Below are 27062 nucleotides of genomic sequence, written 5' to 3'. Positions count from 1 at the left end.
GAACTAACCAGTAGTTGAGCAACATGTAGAAAATCCTGAGGATGTAGAGTGTCAAGTGCAGGAACTGCAGACTGCTTGGACTAGGAAAAATTCGTAGCATGTAAAGGCGTTGCTGAGGAGCACACGACCACACCAAGTGGCACTCCTGAGTGAGGATGATATGGGACTTGATATTGAAACGACATTAACGAAGTATCCGTGCTTCAAAGAAAACACTTATGTAAGTTTTTTAAGCTGCTCATAGCTTGTTTTGGACATGTCAAAATCCAGTGTCAAATTAAAGCTTTTTATATACTTACTTAAAGAAATCTTTTAGATTACAGTGTCAAAATAAAGAACTTGCTGCCAAATTTGTATGCCGGGTCTCGTCTCTCTGCTTCGACTGCCTGACCACTCTTGTTTCATGGTTTGATCCACCTTGGTCACATATTTACCCACCATAAAGTTTGGCGCGTTAAGCTTTATACAGATAAAAAAGTTCCTGTGCTGCTTGTGTTGATGCGCATTTTTACGGATATTGTTAGCCTAGAAGTTTTGCACTTCCTTTCAATAACCTGATTGTTTGTAATACGTTTTAGGCAAGTCAAGCTGATGCTCATGTAATTATCAATGTATGAATTTTGAGCTTCGTTTACTACTTTTATTCAGAACGAATTTTTAGTAATCACTTAGTTGATTTGGTGTAATCAGCATATTTGTCGGTTTTATATGACTTAAGAAATTTTGTTCTCTTTCAAATAAATGCATTTTATTGAAGAACTAGAAGTAGATTACTTTCAGAATAGCAAGTGTTTTAGGTGCATATTTACTTATTTATTAAGTTAGAATGCCCCCAACGGGCGCTTAGATTTAAATGTAAACGCAGACTCCTTTTCATGGTCTAGCTACAAAAGTTTGCGATAAGAAATAAAGTTTGCGATAAGATGTACGCGGTTGTTCTCTTTAATTGTATTTTTTTTAATACGTGTCATGATAGACCACTAGGATTTACTCGACAATGCAGTGGTTTTTGTGATTTTCTACAAAATAATTTGCCCCGAGATACCTGTATAGGGCTAAAATTGCTGCGCCTTAAGAAAGAGATGGAAAAAATATTAGTGAACTTTGTGGACAAATAAGTATAGTCTTCTGTCTTAAAGATAGAGAGAGGAGGGGGGTCCAAAGAGATTAAAAATGTATCATAATGTTGTTGATGATAAAATAAGATCTTCAGTTTGACAGCGAGTGTTGTAATCTATAATGGGTCCATGGGGCGGGGGGGGGGGTTCAAAGAGAATACCTGCCCCTCTTTTAAATCCTGATGCAACCCCCCCCCCAATCCCTCCCCCCCCCCCCCCCCCCCCACTCCTAGCACTTGTAAAGCAACTGTCTGTGATAGGTTTTATACGGTGTTCATAAACCAGATTAATGCATTGATAGTGTTTTTTGCCAAATAGTAGGGCCTACGTGACATGAGAGACTCAATAAGGGGGGCAAATAAAAAAAACGCACTAACACGTTTTCTGGATGTAAATGTCAGGTAAATATAAACAGGTAAACCCAAATCTGGGCAATCACGTGACCTCAACAAATATTGTCTTCTGCACCGTAATGCTTGTTTATCCTTGTATGTCTTTATGTCTTTAAAAAGTAATTTTAAAATGGTCTTGTGATTACTTTTATAAATACAGGAATACGCTGGGATTGTGCACAGAACGCAAATAAAAAAAATGTCTATAACTGGACCGAGACACTCAGGACACTTCCTGCTAAGAGAATTAATAGCCTTTGGCTGGAAATCAGTGAAACTCGGTGTATTTTGTGAATTCCTGATTCAGTCCAGATACATGTATTATGTACTGGGCCTGCGCCAAGTTGGAGGTGGAAGTAATCAAGCACCAACAACCTGGTTTTCAAGAAATAGCTACAGGTTAGGACAGCTTTAGTGAAAGGTAAAGAATTGGCAAATGTGAATAGAACGTACCGTATTAATTGTACATGTATGAGGTCGAGAAATGCATGACCCAGACCCGTAGCCAACTATTTTAAATGGGGGTTCGTTTTCTGAAAAAGTTTACCTTTAACCGTAAAACCTTCATGTACCTAGATTAAATTTTATTCAGAGTGGACCCCAGCAAAAAAGGGCGGTTCTTTCGACCCCCCCCCCTCCCCCCCCCCCCCTGCTACCCTCCTGTGACCTGTAGGCCTACTTTAAGTTTTTATTTAAACCAAAAAGTCAGCGTTATTTTTATGTGAGGATATTCTGTTTAATGCTTACTGGGTATTTATGGCATAGCAAATATCATACTAAAACCAAGTTTATGTAGTTTTTTATCGACAAATACCCAGTATATATTATAGTTTTGATTTGAGGCAATGAATGAGTGAGTGTCAGGGCACTATAAAGCTAACTTGATCACAATACACCTTTTGATGTCGTAGCTTTGTAGGTTATATATGGAATCAAGATCGAACTGACAATACTCTAGACCTTGGGTATGAATGTGTAATCAACGACCAAAATCAATGCTGATATATCAGTAGGCCTACCCACAAAGTAGTTTGTAATTCTAAATGGCCTCAAAATATTATAGGCCTACCAAAGTGGGTGAAAAATGTATATGGCGTGGTCCACGAGTGGAAGAAATGTAGCAATAGTTATAGTCGAGTCCTACTGTGGATGTTGATAGTCTGTAAGAATTTACAATCTTTGGCAAAGAGAATTTTTGTAATCTGTGGCAAAGGTGAGAAAACTGGAAGAAATCACCTCACTCACCCTGGCAGATATTATGTAAACCTAGTACACTGTTAATAAGGACAGTTCACTGTTATATATAGGACACGGGATGGTAAATGTGTTGGTTTTGTCTATCGAGCACGTTAAGTCTGTTCGGTTAAGGCAGTCTTTAATATTAAACCAGCTTAGCGACGTTAATTATATTTCAGAATTCTCAAACATAAGAAGTTCTCGCGTTTAAAAAATTCAATAGTAACACGCGCAAAAAGGATATAAAGGCGAAACAGTCAAGTGTTAAATAGACCTGCATTTACTTAGTTCACCATGAATCTGAACGCCACGCAGACTGTGTTAGGAGTTCTAGCGGAAATTGAAAGGGCCAATTTTAATCACCTCAGCGCAAGTGCCGCACTTGTTTTAGACTGTTAGCATCTGTTTCTCAGATAAAGGAGATTTTTCTAACTTATTTGTATGCATTAAAACTTGAATGGACTGAAATTTTTGAATGTCGCAAAAGACCGTACTGACCCGCAAGTACCCGTTTACATATGGGCTTTTTGTGCATTATATTTTTAAAGACTGACAAAGGCAATCGATTGATTATAAGGTCATATAAGCATATTGCTCGTGTGCATATATACGACAAAATGGCGGTGTTGGTTGGAAACACAACAAGATGTAGAGACCATATCCCCTGTAGCGTTGTTCACTAGTAGGCCCTACAACCCTAACTCACGCTCGGCTGTCACCTTGATTGGATAGTAAACGATTGTCGTAAAATCGCTAAATGATATTAAATGATATTAAAGTAATCTATTTTATGTCTCTATGGAGGTATATGGGGACTTTACGACATTCGGTTTGAAGGCTTTAACCACTTGTTATAGTTTACTTTTGCATTGTAGGGGCCTATTGGATTAATGTGGCAGTCCAAGGTTGTCCTAGGTGGTTTTCAAGTTTATGCACCCGGTTTTATTATCATTTAGCGATTTTACGACAATCGTTTACTAACCAATCAAGGTGACAGCCGAACGTGCCCTAACTGTATTCGAAAGCGACGGCACTTCCTTGTTAGATTCGCTTGACAATTCTAGCCAAAATATTTATAGGCCTACATGCGGTGTTAGGACACCTTACACAAGAAGATTGAACTCCCAAACCAGTAGGCCTATCTGAAATATGACGGCCAGTTTCAGAGTAGAGCCTTACATGTATGACGTTTACTTGTTGGGCTATGATCGTACAATGGCGACAGGAAACGCAGACGAGGAAGCTATAGGGAGAAGTGAAGACTTTGCGTGTGCGCTCGTAGAATATTTGGAAACAAAATGTAACTTGAACGTATTTTTTGACTGCAGAGACGTGAACCCTGGACAGAGTGTTTTTGACGCACTTTTTGATGTTTTAGAAAAGTCAAAGTTTATTGTACCAGTCATGTGCCCGGCTTTCATCCAAGACTGCTGGAGCAAATATATTACTGACAGTGCCTTTCTAGATCGGTTGGGAAGTGTCCATTTCATACCCGTATGTGCCCTCGGCGTTACCCAAAAATATACTAGAGACAAGATGAAGAAATATAGAGTTATAAGATGTCTTTACTTTAAAGCTGACGCAGTCCTACCAGAAGATGACCCAGAAGCGCTGGATAAGCTGCGGAGAGCGCTGACTGCTGGTGTTTCACAGCCGGTACAAGGTCGGTAGCAAAAAAAAAGAGAATTTGACTCTTCTCTCTATATATATGTATTATAAATTACATTGATAGATGAAAATATAAAGAAAAACAACTTGATGAATGAATAAATAGATCACTGGACAAATATATATATACAGAAAACACAGATCAATGCTAATAACCGTGATCGCAAAGTTGTTTGTAAACCCTTTTGTATAGAATTCATCTGAGCGAGGGCCCTTTTATTATTATTATTATTATTATTATTATTATTATTATTATTGTCAATACAGGGGATTTCAAATGAGTCATGGACTGACTGAGTCGAGTTGTGTTACAGTACGCTGACAAAGAAACCAACGGGACTTTTTTATATAATATTATTTTTCTGTTATAAATATAGCCTTCTAGTAGCTATATAAGAATACCCTGCAACGTAAAAGTGATCCATTAAACAAATGTAAATGATCATGGGTCCATAGTTTTTACAAACCATGCAACGTTTAATTTTTTCTGGAAAAGTGACCGACGGTGTTCCCATCGATATCTTTACTAATGGATAATGAATCTGTTCCGACATTCAAAGTTTTTTTAAGTGTAGCCATCTATGAAGGTCCACGATGTCCGATGGCAATCAGATTTCAGAATAACTGCGATAGCCACCGTTTTGGTTGTAAAATGAAATTTATAATGTTTCTGTGTTGCTTACAATGTATTCATTGAGGAATTTTGAATTTCATTTGAAGAGCTGGTATCCCTTTAATAAGAAAATACTATAAAACAAAACTTCTTTTTATCCTGATGCACATACAGTACATGTAGCTGTCATCACGAAAAACCTGGGATTAAAAAAGGGTTACTCAGCAGAAGGGGATATTGTGTAATCAAGCACCATATTTACATTTGTTCTTGACTTAGAGGTTTGAATAGGTCTGAGACACAAGGGGGTCTTTCTGCCACACACTCTCCGGTCAGAGGTCACCCTACGCTCACCTTATTGCTTGTACATAGACTCCCATTTATTAAATAAGAGAGGGAGAGAGATAACTGGGAAGGAATTGATAAAATCGTTGTTATTTAAGCTTATTTTAAGTTTAAATTATTATCATTTTCTATATTTTTTCAGGGGTCACCAACCTCTCTCTGTTCTCCAGAGACAGACTGGCCGCGTGGAATCCCGACAAGAGGTATATAGATGTAGCTTTATGAACAATAGTTAATTCAGGTTTAATTACGAGATATTCTACTCCGAATATCTGCAATGACAATATATATACCGCAATCGAAAGTTGCACGACTATGGGCTGGGATTTTTAAACGTTTTGGTTAAATTGCATGTTCTCACATTGATTTGTTTTTCGTATTTGTTTTGGTCTTGTCCTGATAGGAGTCCCAAATGCACTTGAATAGAGATGTCGTCATTTCAACATTTACATTCTAAAATATACTATTGTGATTCATAAATATATTGAATAATTCATTATTCCTTTCAAAACAAGGGGATGGATGCACAGGATGGAACATGTCGGACTGGAGACGAAGGCCCACATGGACCACACTTCAGCGACGAAACTGTAGAAGGACAACCTCAACCGGGTCCTAGTTCTCTCGGTGACAATGGCCTCCCGAGTCAGGACTCTCCACCACTACCACCACCACCACCACTAGCGCCACCACCACTTACGACACCACCACCACCACCACCACCACCACCACTAGCGCTCGTTGACACAAGTCACATCCGTGAATCCGGATTTGCGGACGCTCCTGAAGACCGCGGTCCGCCCTCGCCCCTTGCGGCCTGGTACAGCCCCGTCTCACCTGTGCCTCAAACACAGTGGGGAGTTTTTGAGGGCCTTAACCGTGAAGACAGGGGTTGTGAAGCCATAAGCGAAGAGACGGCCGAAGAGAGAGAGGAGCAAGAGAATGGTGTGGAGGATGCAAGCGGCGAGAATTCTGTGCAAGTTTGGATGGGTTCACTGTCCTCTTTTCTTAGAGATGTTGCCCCAGCCCTCTGGACCTGTCTATTGTATACAGAGAACTCGACACCACAGCTGACCCCGGCCAAATCAGATGACTGACCAATGCAAAGACTGACTGATGCTAAGACTGACTAATGGTAAAACTTGCTAACGCTCGTGTACATTCCAGTGATTTAAGACCCCATTCCCACAGATTTTAGATCGATATATCCCTGTGGAGAGGCTGACTAGATTACTGTCAGCTTAGCCGGCTTAAGCGTCTGTCCCGCCTACTAAAAACTGTAAGTGGGTAATAGGGCCTGTCCTAGTTCTCGTCGTGGAGGCCAAATTTCCCCGTGATTTTACGATTTTGCGTCTTGAGGTGGGGTTAAAATGTGGTGACCACGAGGAAGTAGAGCAGCGATTTCTTTACTTGGTATAAGGGACTGGATAGCCTCACATGCAAACTCTGGGCTAAAGATGGATCACATTACTTGGCAAATGTAAACCAGTCTAAATTGACTTATATCCTCTAGCTGCAGGGATGGATTTTGAAGGTCAAATGTCTTAGACCCCATTCCCAGAGATTAGATCAATCCAACTAGATCGACCTAACTCCCTCGGGGTTCACGCTAAATAGCTGTCAGCCGAGCGGGCACGAAAGTTAATTACCAACTTACAGGTTGCAGTAGTTGGGACGGACATCTGACAGTAATCTAGTGAGACTCCCCACGGGGATAGATCGATCTAAAATCTATGGGAATGCACTCTTAGTGTACATAAAAACTTAACAAATCTTGTTTATATATCAGGGACATATTGTTATACATTTTGAATCGGAGTGATGGACTTTCACAGTTATATTTAATCACCTTCATGGCCTTTGCAGAGATTCATTTGCAGCCTTTTTGTCACTTTATGGGAGTGGCATTACTGTTTTGCATTCAGTGAATGAGATCAATGTTGAAAGTAGGTCCATGTACATTCTACAAGAATTTGACATTTGTAAATAAAATAATCCAGTGCTATCAAGGGTTTAATTGCTTCATTTTTAGGTTATCATAATTACTAAATTTAAATTAGTAACTCCCGTGTGGTGCAATTTGAAATTTCCAATTTCTTTTTTTTTTTACAAAGATTCTTCAATCGGTGATGTCTATAAACTTCCTTTTTCACTATTTCCCTGAGGTTTGTAGAGCAAGAACCTTATACAGTTGTCCACTCTTTTTCGTTTATAAATTGTCAATTTACATTACTGTCTTTGGGATTTTAAAGAGCTGCTTGTCTAAACACGCCGGTGGATGCAAAATAGACATATTAAAGATACTGTTCATTTTTCATAGTTCTCCTTTGACTGGTCATTTAATGAGACCCGTTGTAACAACAAAAGCTTTGTAACTGCAACTTATTTTCCTTTATAAATGTTTTACTATTAATCCTTATTTATAAAGAAGTAAAATAAAAATCATTTGACATTTCATTTACTGATCGGTAGCATATTAGAACATTAGACTTACCTGCATCTTGGTTTTCATTTCACTTAATTTATGGCAACTATTTCAAAATGCTCGAACTTGATCATAAAGTGAATTTTTTCGTTTATTTACAGATGAACATGCTATAGAAACTAATGGATAGCATTTACAAAATGCAAGTTTGACTTAAATGACAGAAAAGATGACAAAAGAAAGAATTAAAATGAGTTGTCCTGGGGGATTGTCCGGGGGGAATAGTCCGGGGTGGGGGGTGGCGAGATTGTCCTGATACCGTACCTTGTCACGCAAAGGGTACGTTTGGTGGTACATGTTTACATCTGCAATTATAATCGTACATGTTTACATCTGCAATTATAATCGATAGCCCGGGTGCCATACAGATGTATTTCATCTCGCGCAACGATAGTCCCGAACATGGTCTTATCATCATTGTTGAAGTTCACGATGTACACGAGGCCTTGTTTGAGAAGCCGACACGAAGCGTTCCTAGATAGTTTTTTCTTCTGTGACTTCGTTTTGTGCTGAGATTTAGCTTGGTTTCACGTATGACGTTAAAGAGCACAATGGGAACGGTTTTGGTTTAAGCAAGCCCCTATAAGAAGAGGGAATCATTTCAAAACGTTCAAACGTGCAAAAGCAATTGCAACAACGCAAATTTTAAGAAAAATATATTTGGCAAATAATTCTGCAAAGAATATACCTTTTTTTTGTCAGCTGAAAGCGATATACAACAGACAGGGGCAGGATTTGAACTGGCTCTTTTTTGTCAGACAAATCTGGCCTGTCGGACATATCTGGCTCTTTTTTGTCAGACATATATCTGGCCTGTTCTCTAGTCGTAGGACATATCTGGCCTGTCGGGCATATCGGGCCGTCACAACGTCTCACGTTCAAAAAATAATAAAACCCACCCTACAAAGGGTTACGAGAGACTAAAATCTGTGATACTACATTTAAAATTATCAGTTATCAATAAAACACATAAAAAAGGGTATTACATATAAAACTTTTCAAACCCTCTCTTTGTTGTTATATTAGAAGTCGTGAAAGTTCTTGAATTCTTAGAAAACCCCGTGTAAAACTTTTAAGTTAAAACAGCCTTTAGTTTCTTTTTCCATAACTTCATGTTTAAAGTCTTTTCTTTCTTTTTAGGTCCCTATTCTTCAATTTTTTCTTCAGATCTTTATAATGTTTTTTTTGCGCATTGTTTTCCCCTGAGTTCTATTTGCCGATACTTCGTTAGATCCGTTGATTAACTAAGCATTCCTCTTTTTTTTATTTAAGCGCCGTTGATCTCCTAATATTATAGGTTTTCTTCCCGCCTTCGAAATGTTCGGCGCAAACGCGGTGCCCTGCTTTTGATACAAATCTGCTATATTTTCCTTTCTTTCTGCCATATTTTTCATTCTAACGGATTTGCTGGGAACTTACTAAAACTCACGTGTCGATCTCGCTTACTGTTATTGTAGCAGCGGGACACAAAGTACGTAAACCCAGGCATGGTTTTCAGCACCGCTGTAAGTGTTTCGACATAGCAAGGACTCGCTTTCCCACAATGCAATTTCCAACGATGAAAAGATGAAAAGAGTCAATATACAAACCAGATTAATGCATTGATTGTGTATTTGGCCAAATAGTGCGTGTCATGAAAGACTCAATAAGGGGGCCAAAGAAAAAACGCACTAACACGTTTTTGGATGTAAATGTCGGGTAAACATATGTTTGATATGCAGTGTGTGTGTGTATGTGTGTGTGTGTGTGTGTGTGTGTGTGTGTGTAAATAAAAAGGCGAAACAGACAGATGTTAAATAGACCTCCATTTACTAAGTTCACCATGAATCTGAACTGCAAGCAGACTGTGTTAAGAGTTCTAGCGGAAATTGAGAGGGCTAAATTTAATCACCCCAACGCAAGTGCCGCAATTGTTTTAGACTATTGGTATCTGTATCTGAGATAAAGGAGAGTTTTCTTACTTATTTTTCATATTTAATATTGAATGGACTGAAATTTGTGGATGTCGCAATAGACTCGTTTTAGACAAGTACTCGTTTTACACTGGGGCTTTTTTCAAAGATGGCTGATGCGATCAATTGATTATAATATCATTAAAGCATATTGCTCGTGTATATATATATATATTTATATATTACAGAACGGCGGCGTTGGAAACGCAACAAGATGTAGGGACGATATCCCCTGTAGTGTTGCCCACTAGTACAACCCAAAACTGTATTCGGACGCGACGGCACTTCCTTGTTCTTCGCTTGACAATAGGAGTCGAAAACCTCGTTGGCAGGACACCCTACACAAGAGGATTGAACTCCCAAACCAGTATCTGAGATATGGCGGCCAGTTTGAGTGTAGAGCCTTACATGTATGACGTTTACTTGTTGGGCTTTGATCGTACACTGGCGACAGGAAAAGTAGACGAGGAAGCTATAAGAAAAAATCATAACTTTGCGCGTGACCTCGCAAAATATTTGGAAACAAAATGTAAGCTGAAAGTGTTCCTTGACTGCACAGACGTGAACCCTGGACAAAGAGTTTTTGACGCACTTTTTGATGTTTTAGAAAAGTCGAAGTTTATTGTGCCAGTTATATGCCCGGCTTTCATGCAAGACTGCTGGAGCAAATATATTGCTGATAGTGCCTTATTAGATCGGTTGGGAAGTGACCGGTTTATACCCGTATGTGCCCTCGGCGTTACCGTTCAAGATATTAACGACAAGATGAAGAAATATAGAGTTATAAGATGCCTTTACTTTAAAGCTGACGCAGTCCTACCAGAACACGACACAGAAGCACTGTATAAGCTGGGGAGAGCGCTGACTGCAGGTGGTTCACAGCCGGTACAAGGTTTGTAACAGAAATAAAAAATTCGACTCTTCTGTCTCTCTCTATGTAATATAAATTTTATAAATTGATGGATAGAAAATATAAAGAAAGACAACTGGATGAATGAATAAATAGATCATTGGACAATATGTAAATATAGAATGAATTTATAGTTTAAATACAGAATAGATATGTTACTCAGATCAATGCTATTGATCATGATTGCGAAAATGTTTGTAGACCCTGTTGTATAGACTTCATCCGAGCGAGGGCTTATTGTCAATATAGGGGGGTTCAAATAAGTCATAGGCTGAGTCGTGTTGTGCTATAGTACGTTGACACATAGTAGCCTATTATTTTTCGGGTATTTTGCAGATACTGTATCAGAATACCTTGCAACGTCTAAGTGATCTATTTAAGCATACAGGGTTACTACCTTAAAGTATTAATTCCATATTGAAATATGGAATATTATTTTTTGGCGAGTAAATTTTCTACAAAAAATGTATTTTCTCTCTAACTACTTTAAATCCAAAACTAAGGTGTCACTCCATGTGTAGCCAGGTGTGTTACCTTATTACTACACAACTCTCCAAACAATTGATGCATGCAGTTGCATGTTCTGTGGTCAGTAATGTGCTGGGTGGTCTTTTCGGCAATTTCTGCCCTTGTATAAAAATGCATGGGTTTGGCCAATATTTGGAGTGCATTAAGAGAAGCAACAAAGGGGTCGCTCTGTAACTTGACAGGTGCCTTAGAGAAGATATGGTTCGACAGCTAAGCAACGCGGATTACTATGGGATTCTTGCTCTCAGAGAAAATGACCAGAAACGGACAGCCATTGCCAGGCAATGCAACATATATCGGGAACCGTTAGTAAAGTCCTCAAAAGAAATGCTACAACAGGGACACCTACTCCAATACCTCGACCAGGGTGTCCGCGTATCACACCAAGAACACAGAATCGGCTTCTCTGTAGAGTGCGCCGTGCTGGTCGTACAAAGACAACCCGTGTCCTCAGAAAAGAGTGGCAGAATGTCATTCAAACGCCCGTTTCAAGGTGCCTCATGAACAAGAGATTACTGCAAGCCGGTTATTTTGCACAAAGACCAGTAGGGAAACCACTGTTAACAGCAGGTCATACACAGCAACGTCTGCAACGTCTGCAATGAAAAATCTATTTTCTGAAAATCTAAAAATCTATTGGCGGTATCTTGTGATCACGGTCTGTGCCCTGAATACCCCGCGGCGCGAGCGAGTTTCTTCCAAAGCTGTAATTAATTCTCGGCTGTGTTCGGAGGAGATTCTGACACCAGACCGTGATCACAAGATACCGCTAATAGATTTTTATATTTTTAGAAAACATATTTCATGTGAACGGTCCCTCAGTTAAGTACACCTCCAGGGGCATCACAAGGCATGAAATGGGTCACATAAGCACCAGAAAAACATTTATTAGTTAAACCGCAACAGGTCGCCTGTGCTGTCCAACAATCGACCTCAGCTGCAGTAGGACCAAATCTGATCCCACACACTATTTATTGTAATGGCATGGCCAAAGGCGAAACCCAGTAGGCATATAGTTGCGTTAGATCAACGTTGAAAACAGGTTGATACGTTGAATTGCCGTTGATCTACCTAAATTAAACGTAAAATCAACGTTGATCCAGCCACGTCAAAACACCCTCATAATGTGACGTTGACTAAATGTTGTATTTTGGTCATTGACACAGCCTTGCAGACATAGATTGTAATTTAAAATATTAATTATTGAAAACGTGATACTTTGTTTATCAATACTGTAACTAAATTTATCAAAATAATAACAAAACGGTTTTAAAGTAAAAGTGATAGTTGTTTTGTGTCTTTAGTTAACTAGTGAATTTTCCTAACTTGTTATTCAGAAATACATTCCAATAAACTGAATTCCTTGCAAGGTCAGCTAACACTAGGATGAATAAGTTGCTGTAAATGTGATGAAGTTAACAGTTCTTGGTAACCTGCTATTATAGATAGACAGGCTGAGGTGACTGTGACTTTGTTATATATATGTATATTGAAGGTTGTAGTTATCTTCTAGTTATCTTCTTATATATATATATATATATATATATATATATATATATAAGAAAAGAAACATATATTAATCTAAACCTTGGAAATTTTAACTTAAAGGCCATACATTTATACCCTACATATATTTAGCCATCAAACATGTCCAGCTGCTAAACACATCCAGGCAAATATCCCGCTGGGTGGGGTTGATGTAACATTGTTTTCTGACGTTGATACAACGTTCTTATCTGAGGTTGACACAACTTTCAAATCCAACGTTTATCCAATGTCTTCTCAACGTTATGGTTCAACGTTGTTTCAACGTTAAAACAACATAATTTGCACGCTGGTTAAGTCACTTCCACCTCTCTGCAAATTTTTCAAAGTCTTTTCTTCTAGTAATTACTTCTCCAGCCTTGGATGCAGTAATAGCCTACGTTCACGTCGCACACTGTGCCATTTAGGGTCAGTTGACTGTAACCGTGTTTCCTCTTCAATGACAGAAGCTTCCTCCTTAGACACTGCTAGTGTTCCCAACTTGGCTGATTTTTCTTTGTCCATCACTGCTGCATATACAATTACCATGTGATCATTGCAGGACAAGGAAGGAAAATCTTCAGTATCATATAAATTCAAAATATAGTCAGAATGTTGTTTTTGCTGGTAGCTGATCACACTTCCTTTAATCTTGCTACCATATTTAGTGGGGACAGAGGGAAGAGTAATAGCGGGAATTACAGACAGTAAAAGAAAATCTGCATGTTCAGGCCTACCCAACTACCAGACTCGGCACATAAGGATCCTGAATTAACCGGTATATCGGACCACACTACCCGTTTTCAAGGTGTGTGTCAGATCGCATTTCGGAGTATCAGTCAGAACACCGACAGGATGAGCCCACGCTCGGCTGTTTGGATAGTAAACGATTGTCGTAAAATCGCTATATGATTTTAAAACCGGGTGCATAAATTTGAAAACCACCAAAATCATATAGCGATTTTACGACAATCGTTTACTATCCAATCAAGGTGACAGCGGAACTAGGATGAGCCCGCGGTCGTCCTACAAAATTTGTTCTGGGGTATGATACTCCGAAATGCGATCTGACACACACCTTGAAAACGGGTAGTGTGGTCCGATATACCGGTTAATTCAGGATCCTTAGGTGCCGAGTCTGGTAGTTGGGTAGGCCTGGTATGGGGGGTTCAGTCTTTTTCGTGGATCTGTGACACCCTGCAGTTACTCTGCATCCTTCGGTGGTGGAAAAGACTGAAAATGAGAAAGAAAAATAACTGACATTGTAAAGGTACAAAAACTAATCTTAAATATCGTGGCGTATGTAGTTGGCAGATTATATGCTGAGGTATTACTTATAAGTGTACCAAACGTTGGGGAAAATACGCTTACTAGTAGGGCTATGTGTGTGAAGATGTATATGAATTTACAAATAAAACAGTAAAATGAAAATTGAAACTCATTCCTGCCTTCTCACGATTAAGACACATTAACTTGATCGGAAAGTGCTCTAAAATAACGCTTACATGACCATTTATAAGTCAGTATCAAACGTCCGACATGGCGTGCATAAGTAGCACTATCAATCTGAATGTGCAACAAAAGTCACACGATCGGGAAAAAAGAATGAAAAATACCCGGGGGTAAATGTACGGCGGATATATCATCCGATTGCTTCGTTTTGGCCAGTGGGACGTTCAATTTGAAGTTATTAGGGGACCTAAGTGTTACAGTGAGGCTAGAAAACTAGACCAGCCGGAATGTTTACATTTTGTGAAAGTTCGCGTGCATGCTTGGTTCGAGTGTGAAATTGGTTTCTGTGTGGTTTTAGAAGGCGGAGCAAGGAAAGATATGGTTGCGGGATGGTTACTGAATGAGAGGGGTAGTTGTTGGCACGTTTCTTTATATATTTACTGTTATATGGATTTTTTTCTGAATACTAATGCTAGGGGGATTCATAACACCTGCATAAGTTAGACTGCACACTCTCAGCTTAACGTACTTTTAGTAACTTCTTCCCTTTGAAGACGATAGTAGGCTGTTGTTGAAATATTGGCAAAAAATTATATTTTTTAGACTTCAGAAGCTTCAAGTGTGAAAAATGTAACTTGAAAAAGGAAGGTCTAGATTGTTGAATACATTGAAACTCAGTATGGTGGGAGACTGCCCGCCTCACTAAATGTTTTGTCTCCTTTAGCTTGCACAAAGCAGTTAAGCTGTCGAATGATATGTCCAACCTTCAGCTTACCAAATACCTCTACACCCTTGACAACCCCCCCCCCTCCCAAAAAAAAAAAAAAAAAAAAAAAAAAAAAAAAAAAAAAAAAAACAAAGAAAAAAAGAAAAAAATAGCATGTACTTGATTGGACAAAAAGTCACTGACATTTTCTAAGCAATAACAGCTGATCGCCGCCACCATTTCGTATAAATATAGACAGGTGATATTTCCATGCCCAATATTAATGACATATCAATCCAAAAAGACAGCCTCTATTCTTTTTATAAACAAGTCTTAGCTTAAGTTGAAGCAAGGAGTTACAACAGTTGTAACTCCTTGGTTGAAGTATTGACTAAATTTCTAAATAGCCATAATTGTCACCAAAATAAGTCTATACTAACAATACTTTTAAGTGCCTTTCAAAAAAATTTCACATTTGCAAGGCCTTTGCTCTATGAGCAATTTTATTGTTTACGTATTTACAGATGACAGGAATAACGAAGGACCAGGCGATGTAGGCAATGGAAAAATAAGTCAACCACAGGCAGGGTCAGCTCCGCGATGTGAAGTCATTTATTTACGAGATGATGTCACGTAAGTCTTTACCATTACGCGCTGTACTCCTCTTCGATGGACAGGGCAATTACTTTGATATAGAGCTGAATCAGGTGTAAATTGGATCATGATTATATATAGAATAATCTGATAATCAGAAGCATACCGAGAGGCAGATGCAGAGGGCTACAGAGAGCCCCTCGTCCTCCTGTTTCGTTTCGACAATTTTTAAATTTAAGTTGGCTTTATCTCTGAAAATGGTTTGCATAGTGAAGTGACCTTTCATTTTACTCAAAAATTAATATTTATTAAATAAGAGAGAGAGAGAGAGAGAGAGAGAGAGAACTGGGAAGAAATTGATAAAATCGTCGTCAGGTTTCAATTATTTTCATTTTCTATATTTTTCAGGGGTCACCAGAAACAGTATGACCGCGTGGAATGCCAACAAGAGGTATATAATTGTAGCTTTATGAACAATAGTTCATTCCGGTTTAATTACGAGATATTCTACTCCGAATATCTGCAGTGACAATATATATATCGCAATCGAAAATTTCACGACAAATTTGATGGCTGGGATTTTTAAACGTTTTGGTTAAATTGCATGTTCTCACATTAATTTGTTTTTCGTATTTGTTTTGCTCATATCCTGCTAGGAGCCCCAAATATGTGTAGCATCCAAATACACTTGAATAAGAGATGTCGTCATTTCAACATTAACATTCTTAAAATATACTATTTGTAATATAACAAAATATATTGAATATTTTTTATTCCTTTTAAAACAAGGGAATGGAGACACAACCAAGTGAATCCGGCTTTGTGGACGCTCCTGATGACCACGTTTTCTCCTCGCCCCATGCAGCCTTGAACAGCCCCGGCTCATCTATGCCTAAAACACAATCAAAGGTATTTGAGGGCCTTAACAAGGATTGCGAAGCTATTGGAGAAGAGACGGCCGAAGAGAGACAGGGTCAAGACGCTGTGGAGGATGCAAGCGGCGAGAATGCTGTGCGAAGTTGGATGGGTTCACTGTCCTCTTTTCTTAGAGAGGTTGCCCCAGTCATCTGGACCAGTTTATTGTATACAGAGAACTCGACACCACAGCTGTTCCCGGACAAATCAGATGACTGACCATTGCAAAGACTGACTGATGCTAAGACCCCATTTCCATAGATTTTAGATCGATCTATCCCTGTGAGGAGTCTCACTAGATTACTGTCAGCTTAGACGGATTAAGCGTCTGACCCGCCTACTGTAAGGGCTGACTGCAATTTAGCGTGAACCCCCAGGGAGTTAGGTCGATCTAAATCTTAATCTCTGGATCGATCCAAATCTCTGGGAATACCCTCTAAATCTCTGGGAATGCACCCTTAGACTGACCATTGCAAAGACTGGCTGATGCTAAGACAAGTTATTGGCTAATACTCGTGCACGTTCCAGTGATTCTTTATAGCCCGAGGCCGATCAGATCTATTGCACTGTGATCATATTTTTACTTAAAAAATGTTGGCAGAAATTTGTGATAGATTAATATTATAATATTATAAAATTATTGAAATTTTCTAACCAGAGCCAACATGTATATTATGTTTTGAATTGGGGGGGGGGGGGGGGAGTAATGGTAATGCAGACTCCCTTTCATGGTCTAGCGACAAAAGTTTGGGATGAGGATTAAGGAAGTGAATTGACCGGTTTTAATGCTGACAGTGCCTTCACCATAATATGTACGTAGTTTTTATCTTCATTGTAGTTTTTAAATGCTTATCATAAAATATAATAATTGTTATTATTGTTGCAATTTCTAACCAGAGCACAAAATGTACATATTATATTGTGATACGGGTGGTTCCCCACACTGTTAACCCTCAGGCGTCCCCTGACCCTGTCGGGTTTTCGTTGTAAGGGAATAATTAAGAAATACATTTTTACATATTTGCAGGTTTATTTGCTTATTGATTAGGTGAGAATGCCCTCAAAGGCGCTTTGATTTAAATGGTAATGCAGACTCCCTTTCATGGTCAAGCGACAAAAGTTTGCGATGAGAAATGAGGAAGTGCATTGACCGGTTTTGATGCTGACCGTGCCTTCACCACAATATGCACGTGTTTTTTTTTTATTTCAATTGTGTTTTTTATATACTGATCATGATGTATCGCTAGGATGTAGCCGATCCGAAATCCTCTGACACTGCAGTGGTTTCTGTGATTTTCTAGAAGATAATTTGCCACGAGATGCCTGTATAGAGCAAAAGTTGCCTTCCCCTTAAGGAAGAGAAATTTATGTGAAAAATATGCTAAAGTTTCTTCAGTAAGGAAGTCTGTTTAGTGAGCTTTGTGGACAGATATTCATTTCGTTTGACGTAAAAGGCTTTGAAGACGTAAAAATAACTGCTGTTGCTCATCTTGTAAGCAGGCAACATAACAATGCAATTAACGATCTCTACCTTTTCCAAATTTGATTGAAGTACTGTAAGAATCGGATAACCGATTTCTTGTTTATTTTGATTAATGTAGACTTAAGCGGCCCATTTGCGTGATCTTTTATGTGAGGAGATAGGATTGCGAGAAGAATTGATTGACACTTCAGCAGCGTGGCTGTTTTGCAGTTTTCATTCTGTAGGAATAGACATTTTTGCGACACTCCTTTGTGCTTTTATGACACTTCAGACACCACATAGTATAATATCGTCAAGTTACATGTAGATGTTCAGTGATTTTGTTAGAGGAAATTCAGCTTTTCAGGATAAAAAGGAATAATTGACATCCACGAAAGCCAGCAATGTGAGTTTTATGATTGCTCTGTTGTATAAGTTAGTTTAACATTCTTAATGCAGTTTAAAATTGTTTGTAACACTCTGTTTTATTTAAGAAGACATATTTATGTTCTTTTTTGGTTTGTTTTCGTTTTAGTCAGAACCATTGGACTACAAGTACTGATGCGTATCTGATGCTGGTTACTGAAATAAACATACAGAATATTTAACCAAGACTTTATTGTTCTCACTTAAGATCCGTGGGATCTTACAGTTCTGAATTGGCTTTCCAACCATGTCACTTCAAGAGGAAATAGAAAGACAGCGTCATTTAATTGAAGAATTAGAGAGAGACATTGATCAATCTATTCACTCTCTTTTAAGAGACATAAAGAGAGAACATTCACTTCTTACCAGTACACCGCACAATGTAGCTACTAGTACATCAATCAGTGAAGCTTCTATAAGCCCCATACCTCATCCAGGGACACCATACACATGTAGATCAGAGGGTATTTCCACAATGAATGCAGTGTCTGTGACATCTCCTGTCACAATGCCATCACTTCCCGCACGAAAACGAAGTAGATACTCCAGGGCAGTAGACTACTGCAATCATACTGCAAACATGCTTCAAATCTGCTTCGATGTGGGAGCTTATTAGCATATTTGAAACATGCTTCTATTATGCTGCTAATCTACTGCATTAATGCTCCTCCTCTGTACAACCCTATGTAATTTTTGAAGTAGAATTGCAGTAGGCTATACTGCATTTCTACTGCAAATATGCTCCACACCACTACTGCGTTAATGCTTCTTTGCTACTTCGATACTACTGCATTTTCTTGCGGGTTAGTGCATTAAGTTCAAACATTCCAGCTTTCAGCCAGACGACATTCACATCTCACAATGTACCAGTTGTACCACAGTCTCAGTCTGCAATATCAACATCTAATATACCAGTGTCTGTTGCGGTACCACTCACACCTTTTCCTAAACCTGTTTGGACAATGCAGGCTGCCCCTCTCACTGCTTCGCATGCAACACAGTCCATGACATCACAGGGTGACCGTTTACTGGGAAGTATTCCTGTATCATGTGAATTACCTGCGACTTCTCAGCTTACAGTGCCATCTCCAGCTGTATTTAGTACAAGCTTACCCGACTTTATTCACATAACACAACCAAATCTTTATCATCCCCATGGTGCAGTAGCATTCTCCGCATCTCAGACTCCGATTCCAACGAGATTTGAAACAACAGCGTCTGTCGCAGTGCCACCCGCACCCATGCCTGCATACAGTATTCCATCTCAGACTATACAACACAGTGCAGTATATACACCAATATCTGAGTCTGTTTCACCAACAAGTGACTCACTGACCCCACTGATAGATGCAATGCAGTTGCCAAAGGTAGAATTGATGCCTTTTAATGGAAATCCTCTGCAGTACCACCCATTTATGAGATCATTTGAAAACATGGTAGGACATAAAAATGTTCCTCATGCTGCAAAATTGGCCAGGCTCTTGCAATATTGTCGCGGCGAAGCTTATAATCTTATACAGTGTTGCTGTGTTATGGAACCAGAACAGGGATATGCCACGGCTTTAGAGTTATTGAAAGAAAGGTACGGAGACAGTTACACTATTTCCCAGGCCTGGATACAGAAAATCATGAATAGGGGACCAGTGACGGATAATGTAGCTTTACGTCACTTTGCTGATGAGTTGAGATGCTGCTTTGAAACCTTGCGTGCAGTTGGGAGAAAGGAAGACATAAATAGTGGGGACTACCTACTTAAGATTGTACAAAAGCTGCCCCAATATATTAAACCCAGATGGTTGAAGTTGGTACACAGTATCCGGTCTGAAGGAAGAAATCCTGACATAGGGGACTTGGTTAACTTTATCTCTTTAGCAGCAGACGAAAGGAATGACCCTGTTTTTGGCCAACTTCTGTCTACTGGCAGAGAAGGAAGGAACAGACAGATCACTGCCAATTACAGCACAAGTACCGACAGTCCACTGTGTGCCTGCTGTGGTTCACATCACAGTTTATTTAACTGTGAAGAATTCAAAGGTTTGAGAGTACAAGATAGACTAACTTTAGCAAAACAGAAGAATTTATGTTTCAATTGTTTGAGAACAGGACATGTGGCCTTAAGATGTCCAGTGAACCGAGTATGCTCAGTAGAAGGGTGTGAACAGAAGCATACAAAATTTCTACATCTACCCCAGAGAAATGCAAACCAGAATATAGATGAAACGAGTACTGAAGAAGTTGCTTGTAATGCCACAGGGGCCGGGGTGGGCAAGCAAAAGATTGCACTTCCCATCATTAGTGTGAAGGTCCGTGGGCAAGGTCAAACCCAATTTGTTGAAACATATGCTCTTTTAGATAGTGGCTCAACTCAAAGTTTCTGTTCAGAAGAGTTAACGAGGTCATTGAACTTGGAATCTACCAGGAAAATTCACAACATTGTTTTAAACACACTTGGTCACCAAAAGAGAGTATTCAGTAAATCTGTAAACTTGGAGGTGACAAATGCAGATGAAACTTTGATATATGACATGACAGATATATTGACTAGGCCCAAGCTAAATATAGGCACTGATAATATTGTTACTCAGGAAGAGTTGGACAACTGGCAACATTTGAAGGACATAAAGTTACCAGAAGTAGACATTGACCAAGTGCACATTCTTATCGGACAAGACATGCCAGAATTACTCAAACCAAGAGAGATCCGAGAAGGAAAGACAGGTATGCCATATGCAGTGAGAACAGCACTGGGATGGACAATCAACGGTCCAATTGGAGAAAGGTTAAGAGAAAATGTTGGAAGTTATTTTGTGAACACTTCCAATGAACTCCAGGACCAGATCAAGAACTTGTGGAAGCTAGATGGACATGATGAAGATTTTTCAGCTATGTCTGTCAATGACAAGAAGGTTATGACTATCTGGGAAAATTCATTACACTATGATGAAGAAGAAAAACATTACAGCATGGACATTCCATTCCAAGAGCAGCCACTAAATCTCCCAGATAACTGGCCTGTGGCAAATTTCCGTTTACAGTGCCTCAAAAGAAGGTTACAGAAAGACAAGTGGCTCCAAGAAAAGTATGTTGAAAGTATGGTAGAACTACGAGACAAAGGTTATGCAGAAGAGGTGAAAGAGGTCAGTAGAGATGATGGTTATGTTTGGTATCTGCCCCACCATCCAGTATTACACGCCAGAAAACCAGATAAAGTACGTATTGTTTACGACTGTGCAGCCAAGCACAAAGGCATTTCCCTGAATGATGCAATATATCAAGGCCCAGACTTAACAAACAAACTGATTGGAGTTTTACTGCGTTTTAGGCATCACCCCGTTGCTTTCATGGCTGATATTGAAGGAATGTTTTTACAAGTTAAGGTGAACGAGAATCATCGTGACGTGCTTCGATTCTTGTGGTGGAAGGATGATGATATGAACAAACCAGTTCAAGTTTATAGAATGACAAGGCATCTGTTTGGAGGGGTATGGAGTCCAAGTTGTGCATCATTTGCCCTACGGCGTACTGCGCTGGACAATTCCTTGAATTTCACCTCTCAGGCTATAGAAACTGTATTGCGGAATTTTTATGTTGATGACTGTCTCAAATCAGTACCTGATACACAACATGCGATTCAATTAGTTAAAGAATTGCGAGAATTATTGGCACTTGGAGGGTTCAAGCTCACGAAGTGGATAAGCAATTCACGGGAACTCCAACACTCTATTCCAGAAGCAGAGTGGGCCAAAGGAATTCCAACCTTAGATCTTGAACAAGATGAATTACCTGTGGAGAGAGCATTAGGTGTTTTGTGGGATGTGGAATCTGACAAACTTGGGTTCAATACACTAGTCAAACAGAAACCTATTACCCGCCGAGGACTGTTAAGTGTTGTAAGCTCTGTGTATGATCCCTTGGGATTTGTCAGCCCCTTTATTCAGAAAGCGAAAATGATGTTCCAGATGCTGTGCAAGTTGAAGATCGGCTGGGATGATCCATTACCAGAAGACATAGCTCATCAGTGGAACAAGTGGCAAAATGACTTACCTTTGATCAATGAGATGAAAGTTCAGCGATGTTTAGTACCACCAGCATTTGGTACCCCGATTGATATTCAACTTCATCACTTCGCAGATGCATCTGAAAATGGGTACGGTGTCGTTACTTACCTACGTTTGACAAACGGAGAAGGCCACGTACACTGTGCATTTGTCATGAGTAGAGCTAGATTGGCCCCTTGCTCAGCGACCACAATACCCAGATTGGAGTTGTCTGCAGCTGTTATGGCAGTAGATTTAGATGAATTGCTAAGGAAGGAATTGGACTTTTCCTTTTCTCCTTCTGTCTTCTGGTCTGATAGCATGATAGTACTGCAATATATTGCAAATGAGGACAAGCGATTTAAGACTTTCGTGGCAAACAGTATTGCTAAGATAAGAGAAGTGACCTCACCATCTCAGTGGAGGCATATAAGTAGCAAATTAAACCCAGCTGATGACGTATCACGTGGTGCAACGCCCCAAGAGTTGGTCAGTAAGGAACAGTGGATTTGTGGTCCCTGTTTTTTGCAGTTTCCTGAGGCGGAATGGCCTAGTTCACCTTACGTAGCAGAAGTAGAAGCTCATGATACTGAAGTAAAACAAGACGTTAGTGTCTATCATGCTGAGATTATGAAAACGGACATACTTGACAAGCTGATGGCAAGATATTCCACTTGGAATGAGCTAAAGAAAGCAGTAGCGTGGATATTAAGAGCAAAGTCTGTACTTAGGAGTAAAGTCTTAAAAAGGGTACAGCAAACGTGTGACTTGCTCTCTGTTGAAGAACTTAATGTGGCTGAAGAAGAGATTGTTAAGTATGTTCAAAGAAACATGACAAGGGAACAGTTTCAGAGCAAAGGTTTCAAAAGACTATCGCCAGAAACCTTACCCAGCGGCATTTGGGTGGTTGGCGGTCGTTTGAGATATTCCAGCCTTGTGGAGACAGCCAAACACCAGTGGATTTTGCCACAAAAGCATCCAGTTGTTTCTTTGATAGTGAGACATTATCATAATGAAGCAGGGCATACAGGAGTGGAACATGTCCTTTCAGACATCAGACAGCGTTATTGGATTATGAATGGCCGTGCTGCCGTTAAACGAGAGATCTATAGGTGTATGTTGTGCAGAAAGTTAAAGGCCCCGACACTTGAACAACGAATGGCTGATTTGCCGAAGAATCGCACAGAAGCATTTCTACCACCCTTTACTATAGTGGGCGTTGACTTTTTTGGACCATTCTTTGTAAAACGTGCACGTAGTGAAGAAAAGAGGTACGGTTGTCTGTTCACGTGCCTAACATGCAGAGCAATACACATTGAGATATCTCATTCACTAAGCACCGATTCGTTCCTGAATGCTATGCAGAGATTCATTTGCCGACGAGGAGAGCCTGAGGAAGTTCGCTCTGATAATGGAACCAATTTCACAGGAGCACATCGTGAACTGAGGGAACATATTAGTAGGTGGAATCAAAACAAGATAACGGACTGTTTACGTCAAAGGGAAATTAAGTGGGTGTTTAATCCTCCCTGCGCGTCACATATGGGAGGGATATGGGAACGGCAAATTAGAACAGTGCGATCAGTTCTCAGCTCATTGTTGGCTCAACAACCGCTCAAGTTGGATGATGAGGCTCTTTGTACTCTTATGTGCATAGTGGAGAATATTGTGAATTCAAGGCCTATCACAAAGCTTTCTGATGATCCCAAAGACCTGTTGCCACTGACGCCTAATCATCTTTTACTGTTGCGTTCAGGACCAGTGTTACCACCTGGGGAATTCGTGAAACAAGATATGTACCATAGGCGGTGGAAACAGGTTCAGTATATTGCTGACTTATTTTGGCAGCGTTGGCTAAAAGAATATCTGCCTTTGTTACAAGAGCGGCAAAAGTGGTTCAGTGTTAAGCGAAATCTCAAAGTTGGGGATTTGGTATTAGTGAAAGATGAAAGTACCCCGCGTCTGCAATGGCCAATGGGCATGGTGACAAATACAAGTCCAAGTATGGACGGCCGTGTTCGCTCAGTCCAAGTTAGAACACAACATGGAATCTTCAAGAGACCAGTGACAAAACTTTGTCTTCTGGAAGGTGTAGACTGATGTGACGGAGGTTAAAGTGGTTAAGTCATAGACCTTTTAATTACAACATAGACAAAATATTGTAATCTGGGTCTGTGGTTAAATTTATAATATAATTTATGCAATGTGGGTACATGTGCATAAGGGGCCGGTGTAAGAATCGGATAACCGATTTCTTGTTTATTTTGATTAATGTAGACTTAAGCGGCCCATTTGCGTGATCTTTTATGTGAGGAGATAGGATTGCGAGAAGAATTGATTGACACTTCAGCAGCGTGGCTGTTTTGCAGTTTTCATTCTGTAGGAATAGACATTTTTGCGACACTCCTTTGTGCTTTTATGACACTTCAGACACCACATAGTATAATATCGTCAAGTTACATGTAGATGTTCAGTGATTTTGTTAGAGGAAATTCAGCTTTTCAGGATAAAAAGGAATAATTGACATCCACGAAAGCCAGCAATGTGAGTTTTATGATTGCTCTGTTGTATAAGTTAGTTTAACATTCTTAATGCAGTTTAAAATTGTTTGTAACACTCTGTTTTATTTAAGAAGACATATTTATGTTCTTTTTTGGTTTGTTTTCGTTTTAGTCAGAACCATTGGACTACAAGTACTGATGCGTATCTGATGCTGGTTACTGAAATAAACATACAGAATATTTAACCAAGACTTTATTGTTCTCACTTAAGATCCGTGGGATCTTACAAGTACAAAGATCGGTGTGACATCATCTTCGGGTTTAATGGAAAGGTAGCATAAGTTTTGAAATTAAAGGGACTACTAGCAGAGCTAGGTTTCGATCCTAGGACCTCGGATTATGGGCCCTGCACGTTTCCACTGTGCCACTCTGCTTACGTTTGGGGCCTGTTTGCAACCCCACAAATGAAATTTGTGCAAAATTGTTGGTAAATAATAACTTTTGCTGACGCGTCACATCATAATTTTTAGGATGAGTCTTATTGAATATTTGATATATAATTTTTTCCCTAAGGCCATAACATTTAATACAGGCAACAATTTGCTACATTGTTATTATTGTTAAAACGATTAGGATAGAGGGGTTATATAATAAAAGCAGCCTTGTTTGGCCAAATCACGAACAATCAATATTCCTTGTTGCCTTCTTTCTTGTTATGAATGAGACTACAAAAGTTTGTGGTACACTGAGGTGGAGGAGACATAAAAATGTGTTTGTGACGACTTTGCTAAAGATACACATGTATTCACTCCATAATTTGGACTCCTTACTTTAAAATTATACAGACTCCTTTAATGCCGCAGTACATGAGGAAACATTATATGTTGGCGACAACGTTAGGGGTTTGAAGTTAGCTATGAATTATAAATTATTAAAATAACATTCAAATCTTTCTGACAATAGTTATTGTTACAATGTACTCATATATAAAAAGTGACGTTTCAGGGCCGTAGCCTCGGGTGGGGGGGGCAGCTGCCCCCCCCCCCCCCCCCCCCCCCCGGGATTTGAGGTGCAAAAAAAATAATAATCGCAAAGGTGAAAAAATATAATTGCAAAGTTGGTATCAATTCTGTGAGAAAATGCACTCATGGCCACTAGACAATCATTCAACAATCTGTTTACAAAGACAAGACAATCTACGAAATAAAGTCCAATTGGCATGTTGTGTTGAATAAATGACTGTACTTATGGCAAAATGAACCCACAATTTCTGACTTCTGATTGAGCAATAAATAACAGTTAAAATCCACCAGAATGCAGTATTATACATACAGTTTTTAAAAATGTTCCACACCGTGGGAGGGGGGACCCCCCTCCCACACACACACCCCTCATGGGCTTGGCCCCCTCGTGTCCGCTTACTGCCCCCCCCCCCCTGGCATTTTGCTCAGGCTACGGGCTTGCGTTTATATTCCAGGATCTATATGCAACTTAACATGACTTGATTTGTTCCATTCATTTCTTCACACTTATATTGATCTCCCATTGATTAATTAAATAGATAACAATGACGACCTTTGTAAAACCCCGTGAAACCAACATATCGATGACAACCCGTATATATAACCAAAATCAAGTCCTGATTTACTTATTTCTGGTCATTATGAATCTTTATAATCCTGATCTGGACAGGTTTGAAGACGTTAAACTAAACTGTACCTGACTTTGTCTGCAGTAAGTGTAACACTATGTAACGATATATAACTTTTCTACGTTTGATTTGAAGTAAAAGAATAAACGGTGTGACATTATTTTCAAAAGATTTTAAAGATAAGCTGCTAGTTAAAAAAGCAAACATGTGTGAATAGCAGAGATAGGATTCGATCCTAGGACCTCGGGGTTATGGGCCCCGCACGCTTCCACTGCGCCACTCTGCTCCCGTTAACAAAAGTCATGCTGCCTGTATAACGGATGACCAGCACAAAAGATGTGTTTGTCACGACTTTGCCAATGATATATATATATATTCCATAATTTGAACTTATTACTTTAAAATTATACTTGGATTTCAATACAGACCCCTCCAATGTCGTCACATATGAGAAAACATCATATGATAGCGACAACATTAGGAGAGTTAAAATCGAAATTTGAGACCACGCACAGAAAGATATTGCAATTTTAAAAATTTTGCTTTT

At 39.4% G+C, this 27062-nt stretch overlaps 3 protein-coding genes and 1 non-coding gene across 4 annotated transcripts; 3 read left to right on the top strand and 1 right to left on the bottom strand.

The window, feature by feature from the left end:
• The first annotated feature begins 5501 nt into the window (after positions 1-5501).
• LOC147760623 (uncharacterized) lies at positions 5502-7717 on the top strand. Its single transcript, XM_087018020.1, has 2 exons — positions 5502-5575; positions 5888-7717. Exon 2 carries the CDS (start codon positions 5891-5893, stop codon positions 6467-6469), a length of 579 nt encoding a protein of 192 aa, XP_086874146.1. The 5' UTR covers positions 5502-5575; positions 5888-5890; the 3' UTR covers positions 6470-7717.
• Positions 7718-9799: 2082 nt separating this feature from the next.
• On the top strand, positions 9800-17987 carry LOC147760622 (uncharacterized). The gene is made up of 4 exons (XM_087018415.1): positions 9800-10701; positions 15454-15562; positions 15932-15974; positions 16313-17987. Exons 1-4 carry the CDS (start codon positions 10188-10190, stop codon positions 16655-16657), a joined length of 1011 nt encoding a protein of 336 aa, XP_086874541.1. The 5' UTR covers positions 9800-10187; the 3' UTR covers positions 16658-17987.
• A 1301-nt stretch (positions 17988-19288) lies between these two features.
• On the top strand, positions 19289-25109 carry LOC147760621 (uncharacterized). The gene has a single exon (XM_087017077.1). The coding sequence runs from the start codon at positions 19289-19291 to the stop codon at positions 24461-24463; it is 5175 nt and encodes a 1724-aa protein (XP_086873203.1). The 3' UTR covers positions 24464-25109.
• Positions 25110-26729: 1620 nt separating this feature from the next.
• Positions 26730-26801, bottom strand: Trnam-cau (transfer RNA methionine (anticodon CAU)). Its single transcript has one exon. It is a non-coding gene; the product is annotated as a tRNA-Met (tRNA).
• Positions 26802-27062: the final 261 nt, after the last annotated feature.

This window comes from Lingula anatina, chromosome 7, assembly GCF_051362555.1.
Source record: "Lingula anatina isolate TDL-2025a chromosome 7, LinAna3.0, whole genome shotgun sequence".
In the NCBI taxonomy this organism is placed as follows: Eukaryota; Metazoa; Brachiopoda; class Lingulata; order Lingulida; family Lingulidae; genus Lingula; species Lingula anatina.
The sequence above is the reverse complement of the archived record's forward strand: the minus strand, read 5'-3'. Positions and strand labels throughout refer to the sequence as shown.

What these genes read in the sequence shown, in the direction of transcription:
- LOC147760622 (XM_087018415.1), top strand. Translation starts at nt 10,188, where the DNA reads ATGGCGGCCAGTTTGAGTGTAGAGCCTTACATGTATGACGTTTACTTG. An exon ending in TGGTTCACAGCCGGTACAAG is followed by an intron (nt 10,702 to 15,453) that starts GTTTGTAACAGA and finishes ACGTATTTACAG; the next exon opens with ATGACAGGAATAACGAAGGA. An exon ending in TATTTACGAGATGATGTCAC is followed by an intron (nt 15,563 to 15,931) that starts GTAAGTCTTTAC and finishes TATATTTTTCAG; the next exon opens with GGGTCACCAGAAACAGTATG.
- LOC147760621 (XM_087017077.1), top strand. Translation starts at nt 19,289, where the DNA reads ATGCAGGCTGCCCCTCTCACTGCTTCGCATGCAACACAGTCCATGACA.
- LOC147760623 (XM_087018020.1), top strand. Translation starts at nt 5,891, where the DNA reads ATGGATGCACAGGATGGAACATGTCGGACTGGAGACGAAGGCCCACAT.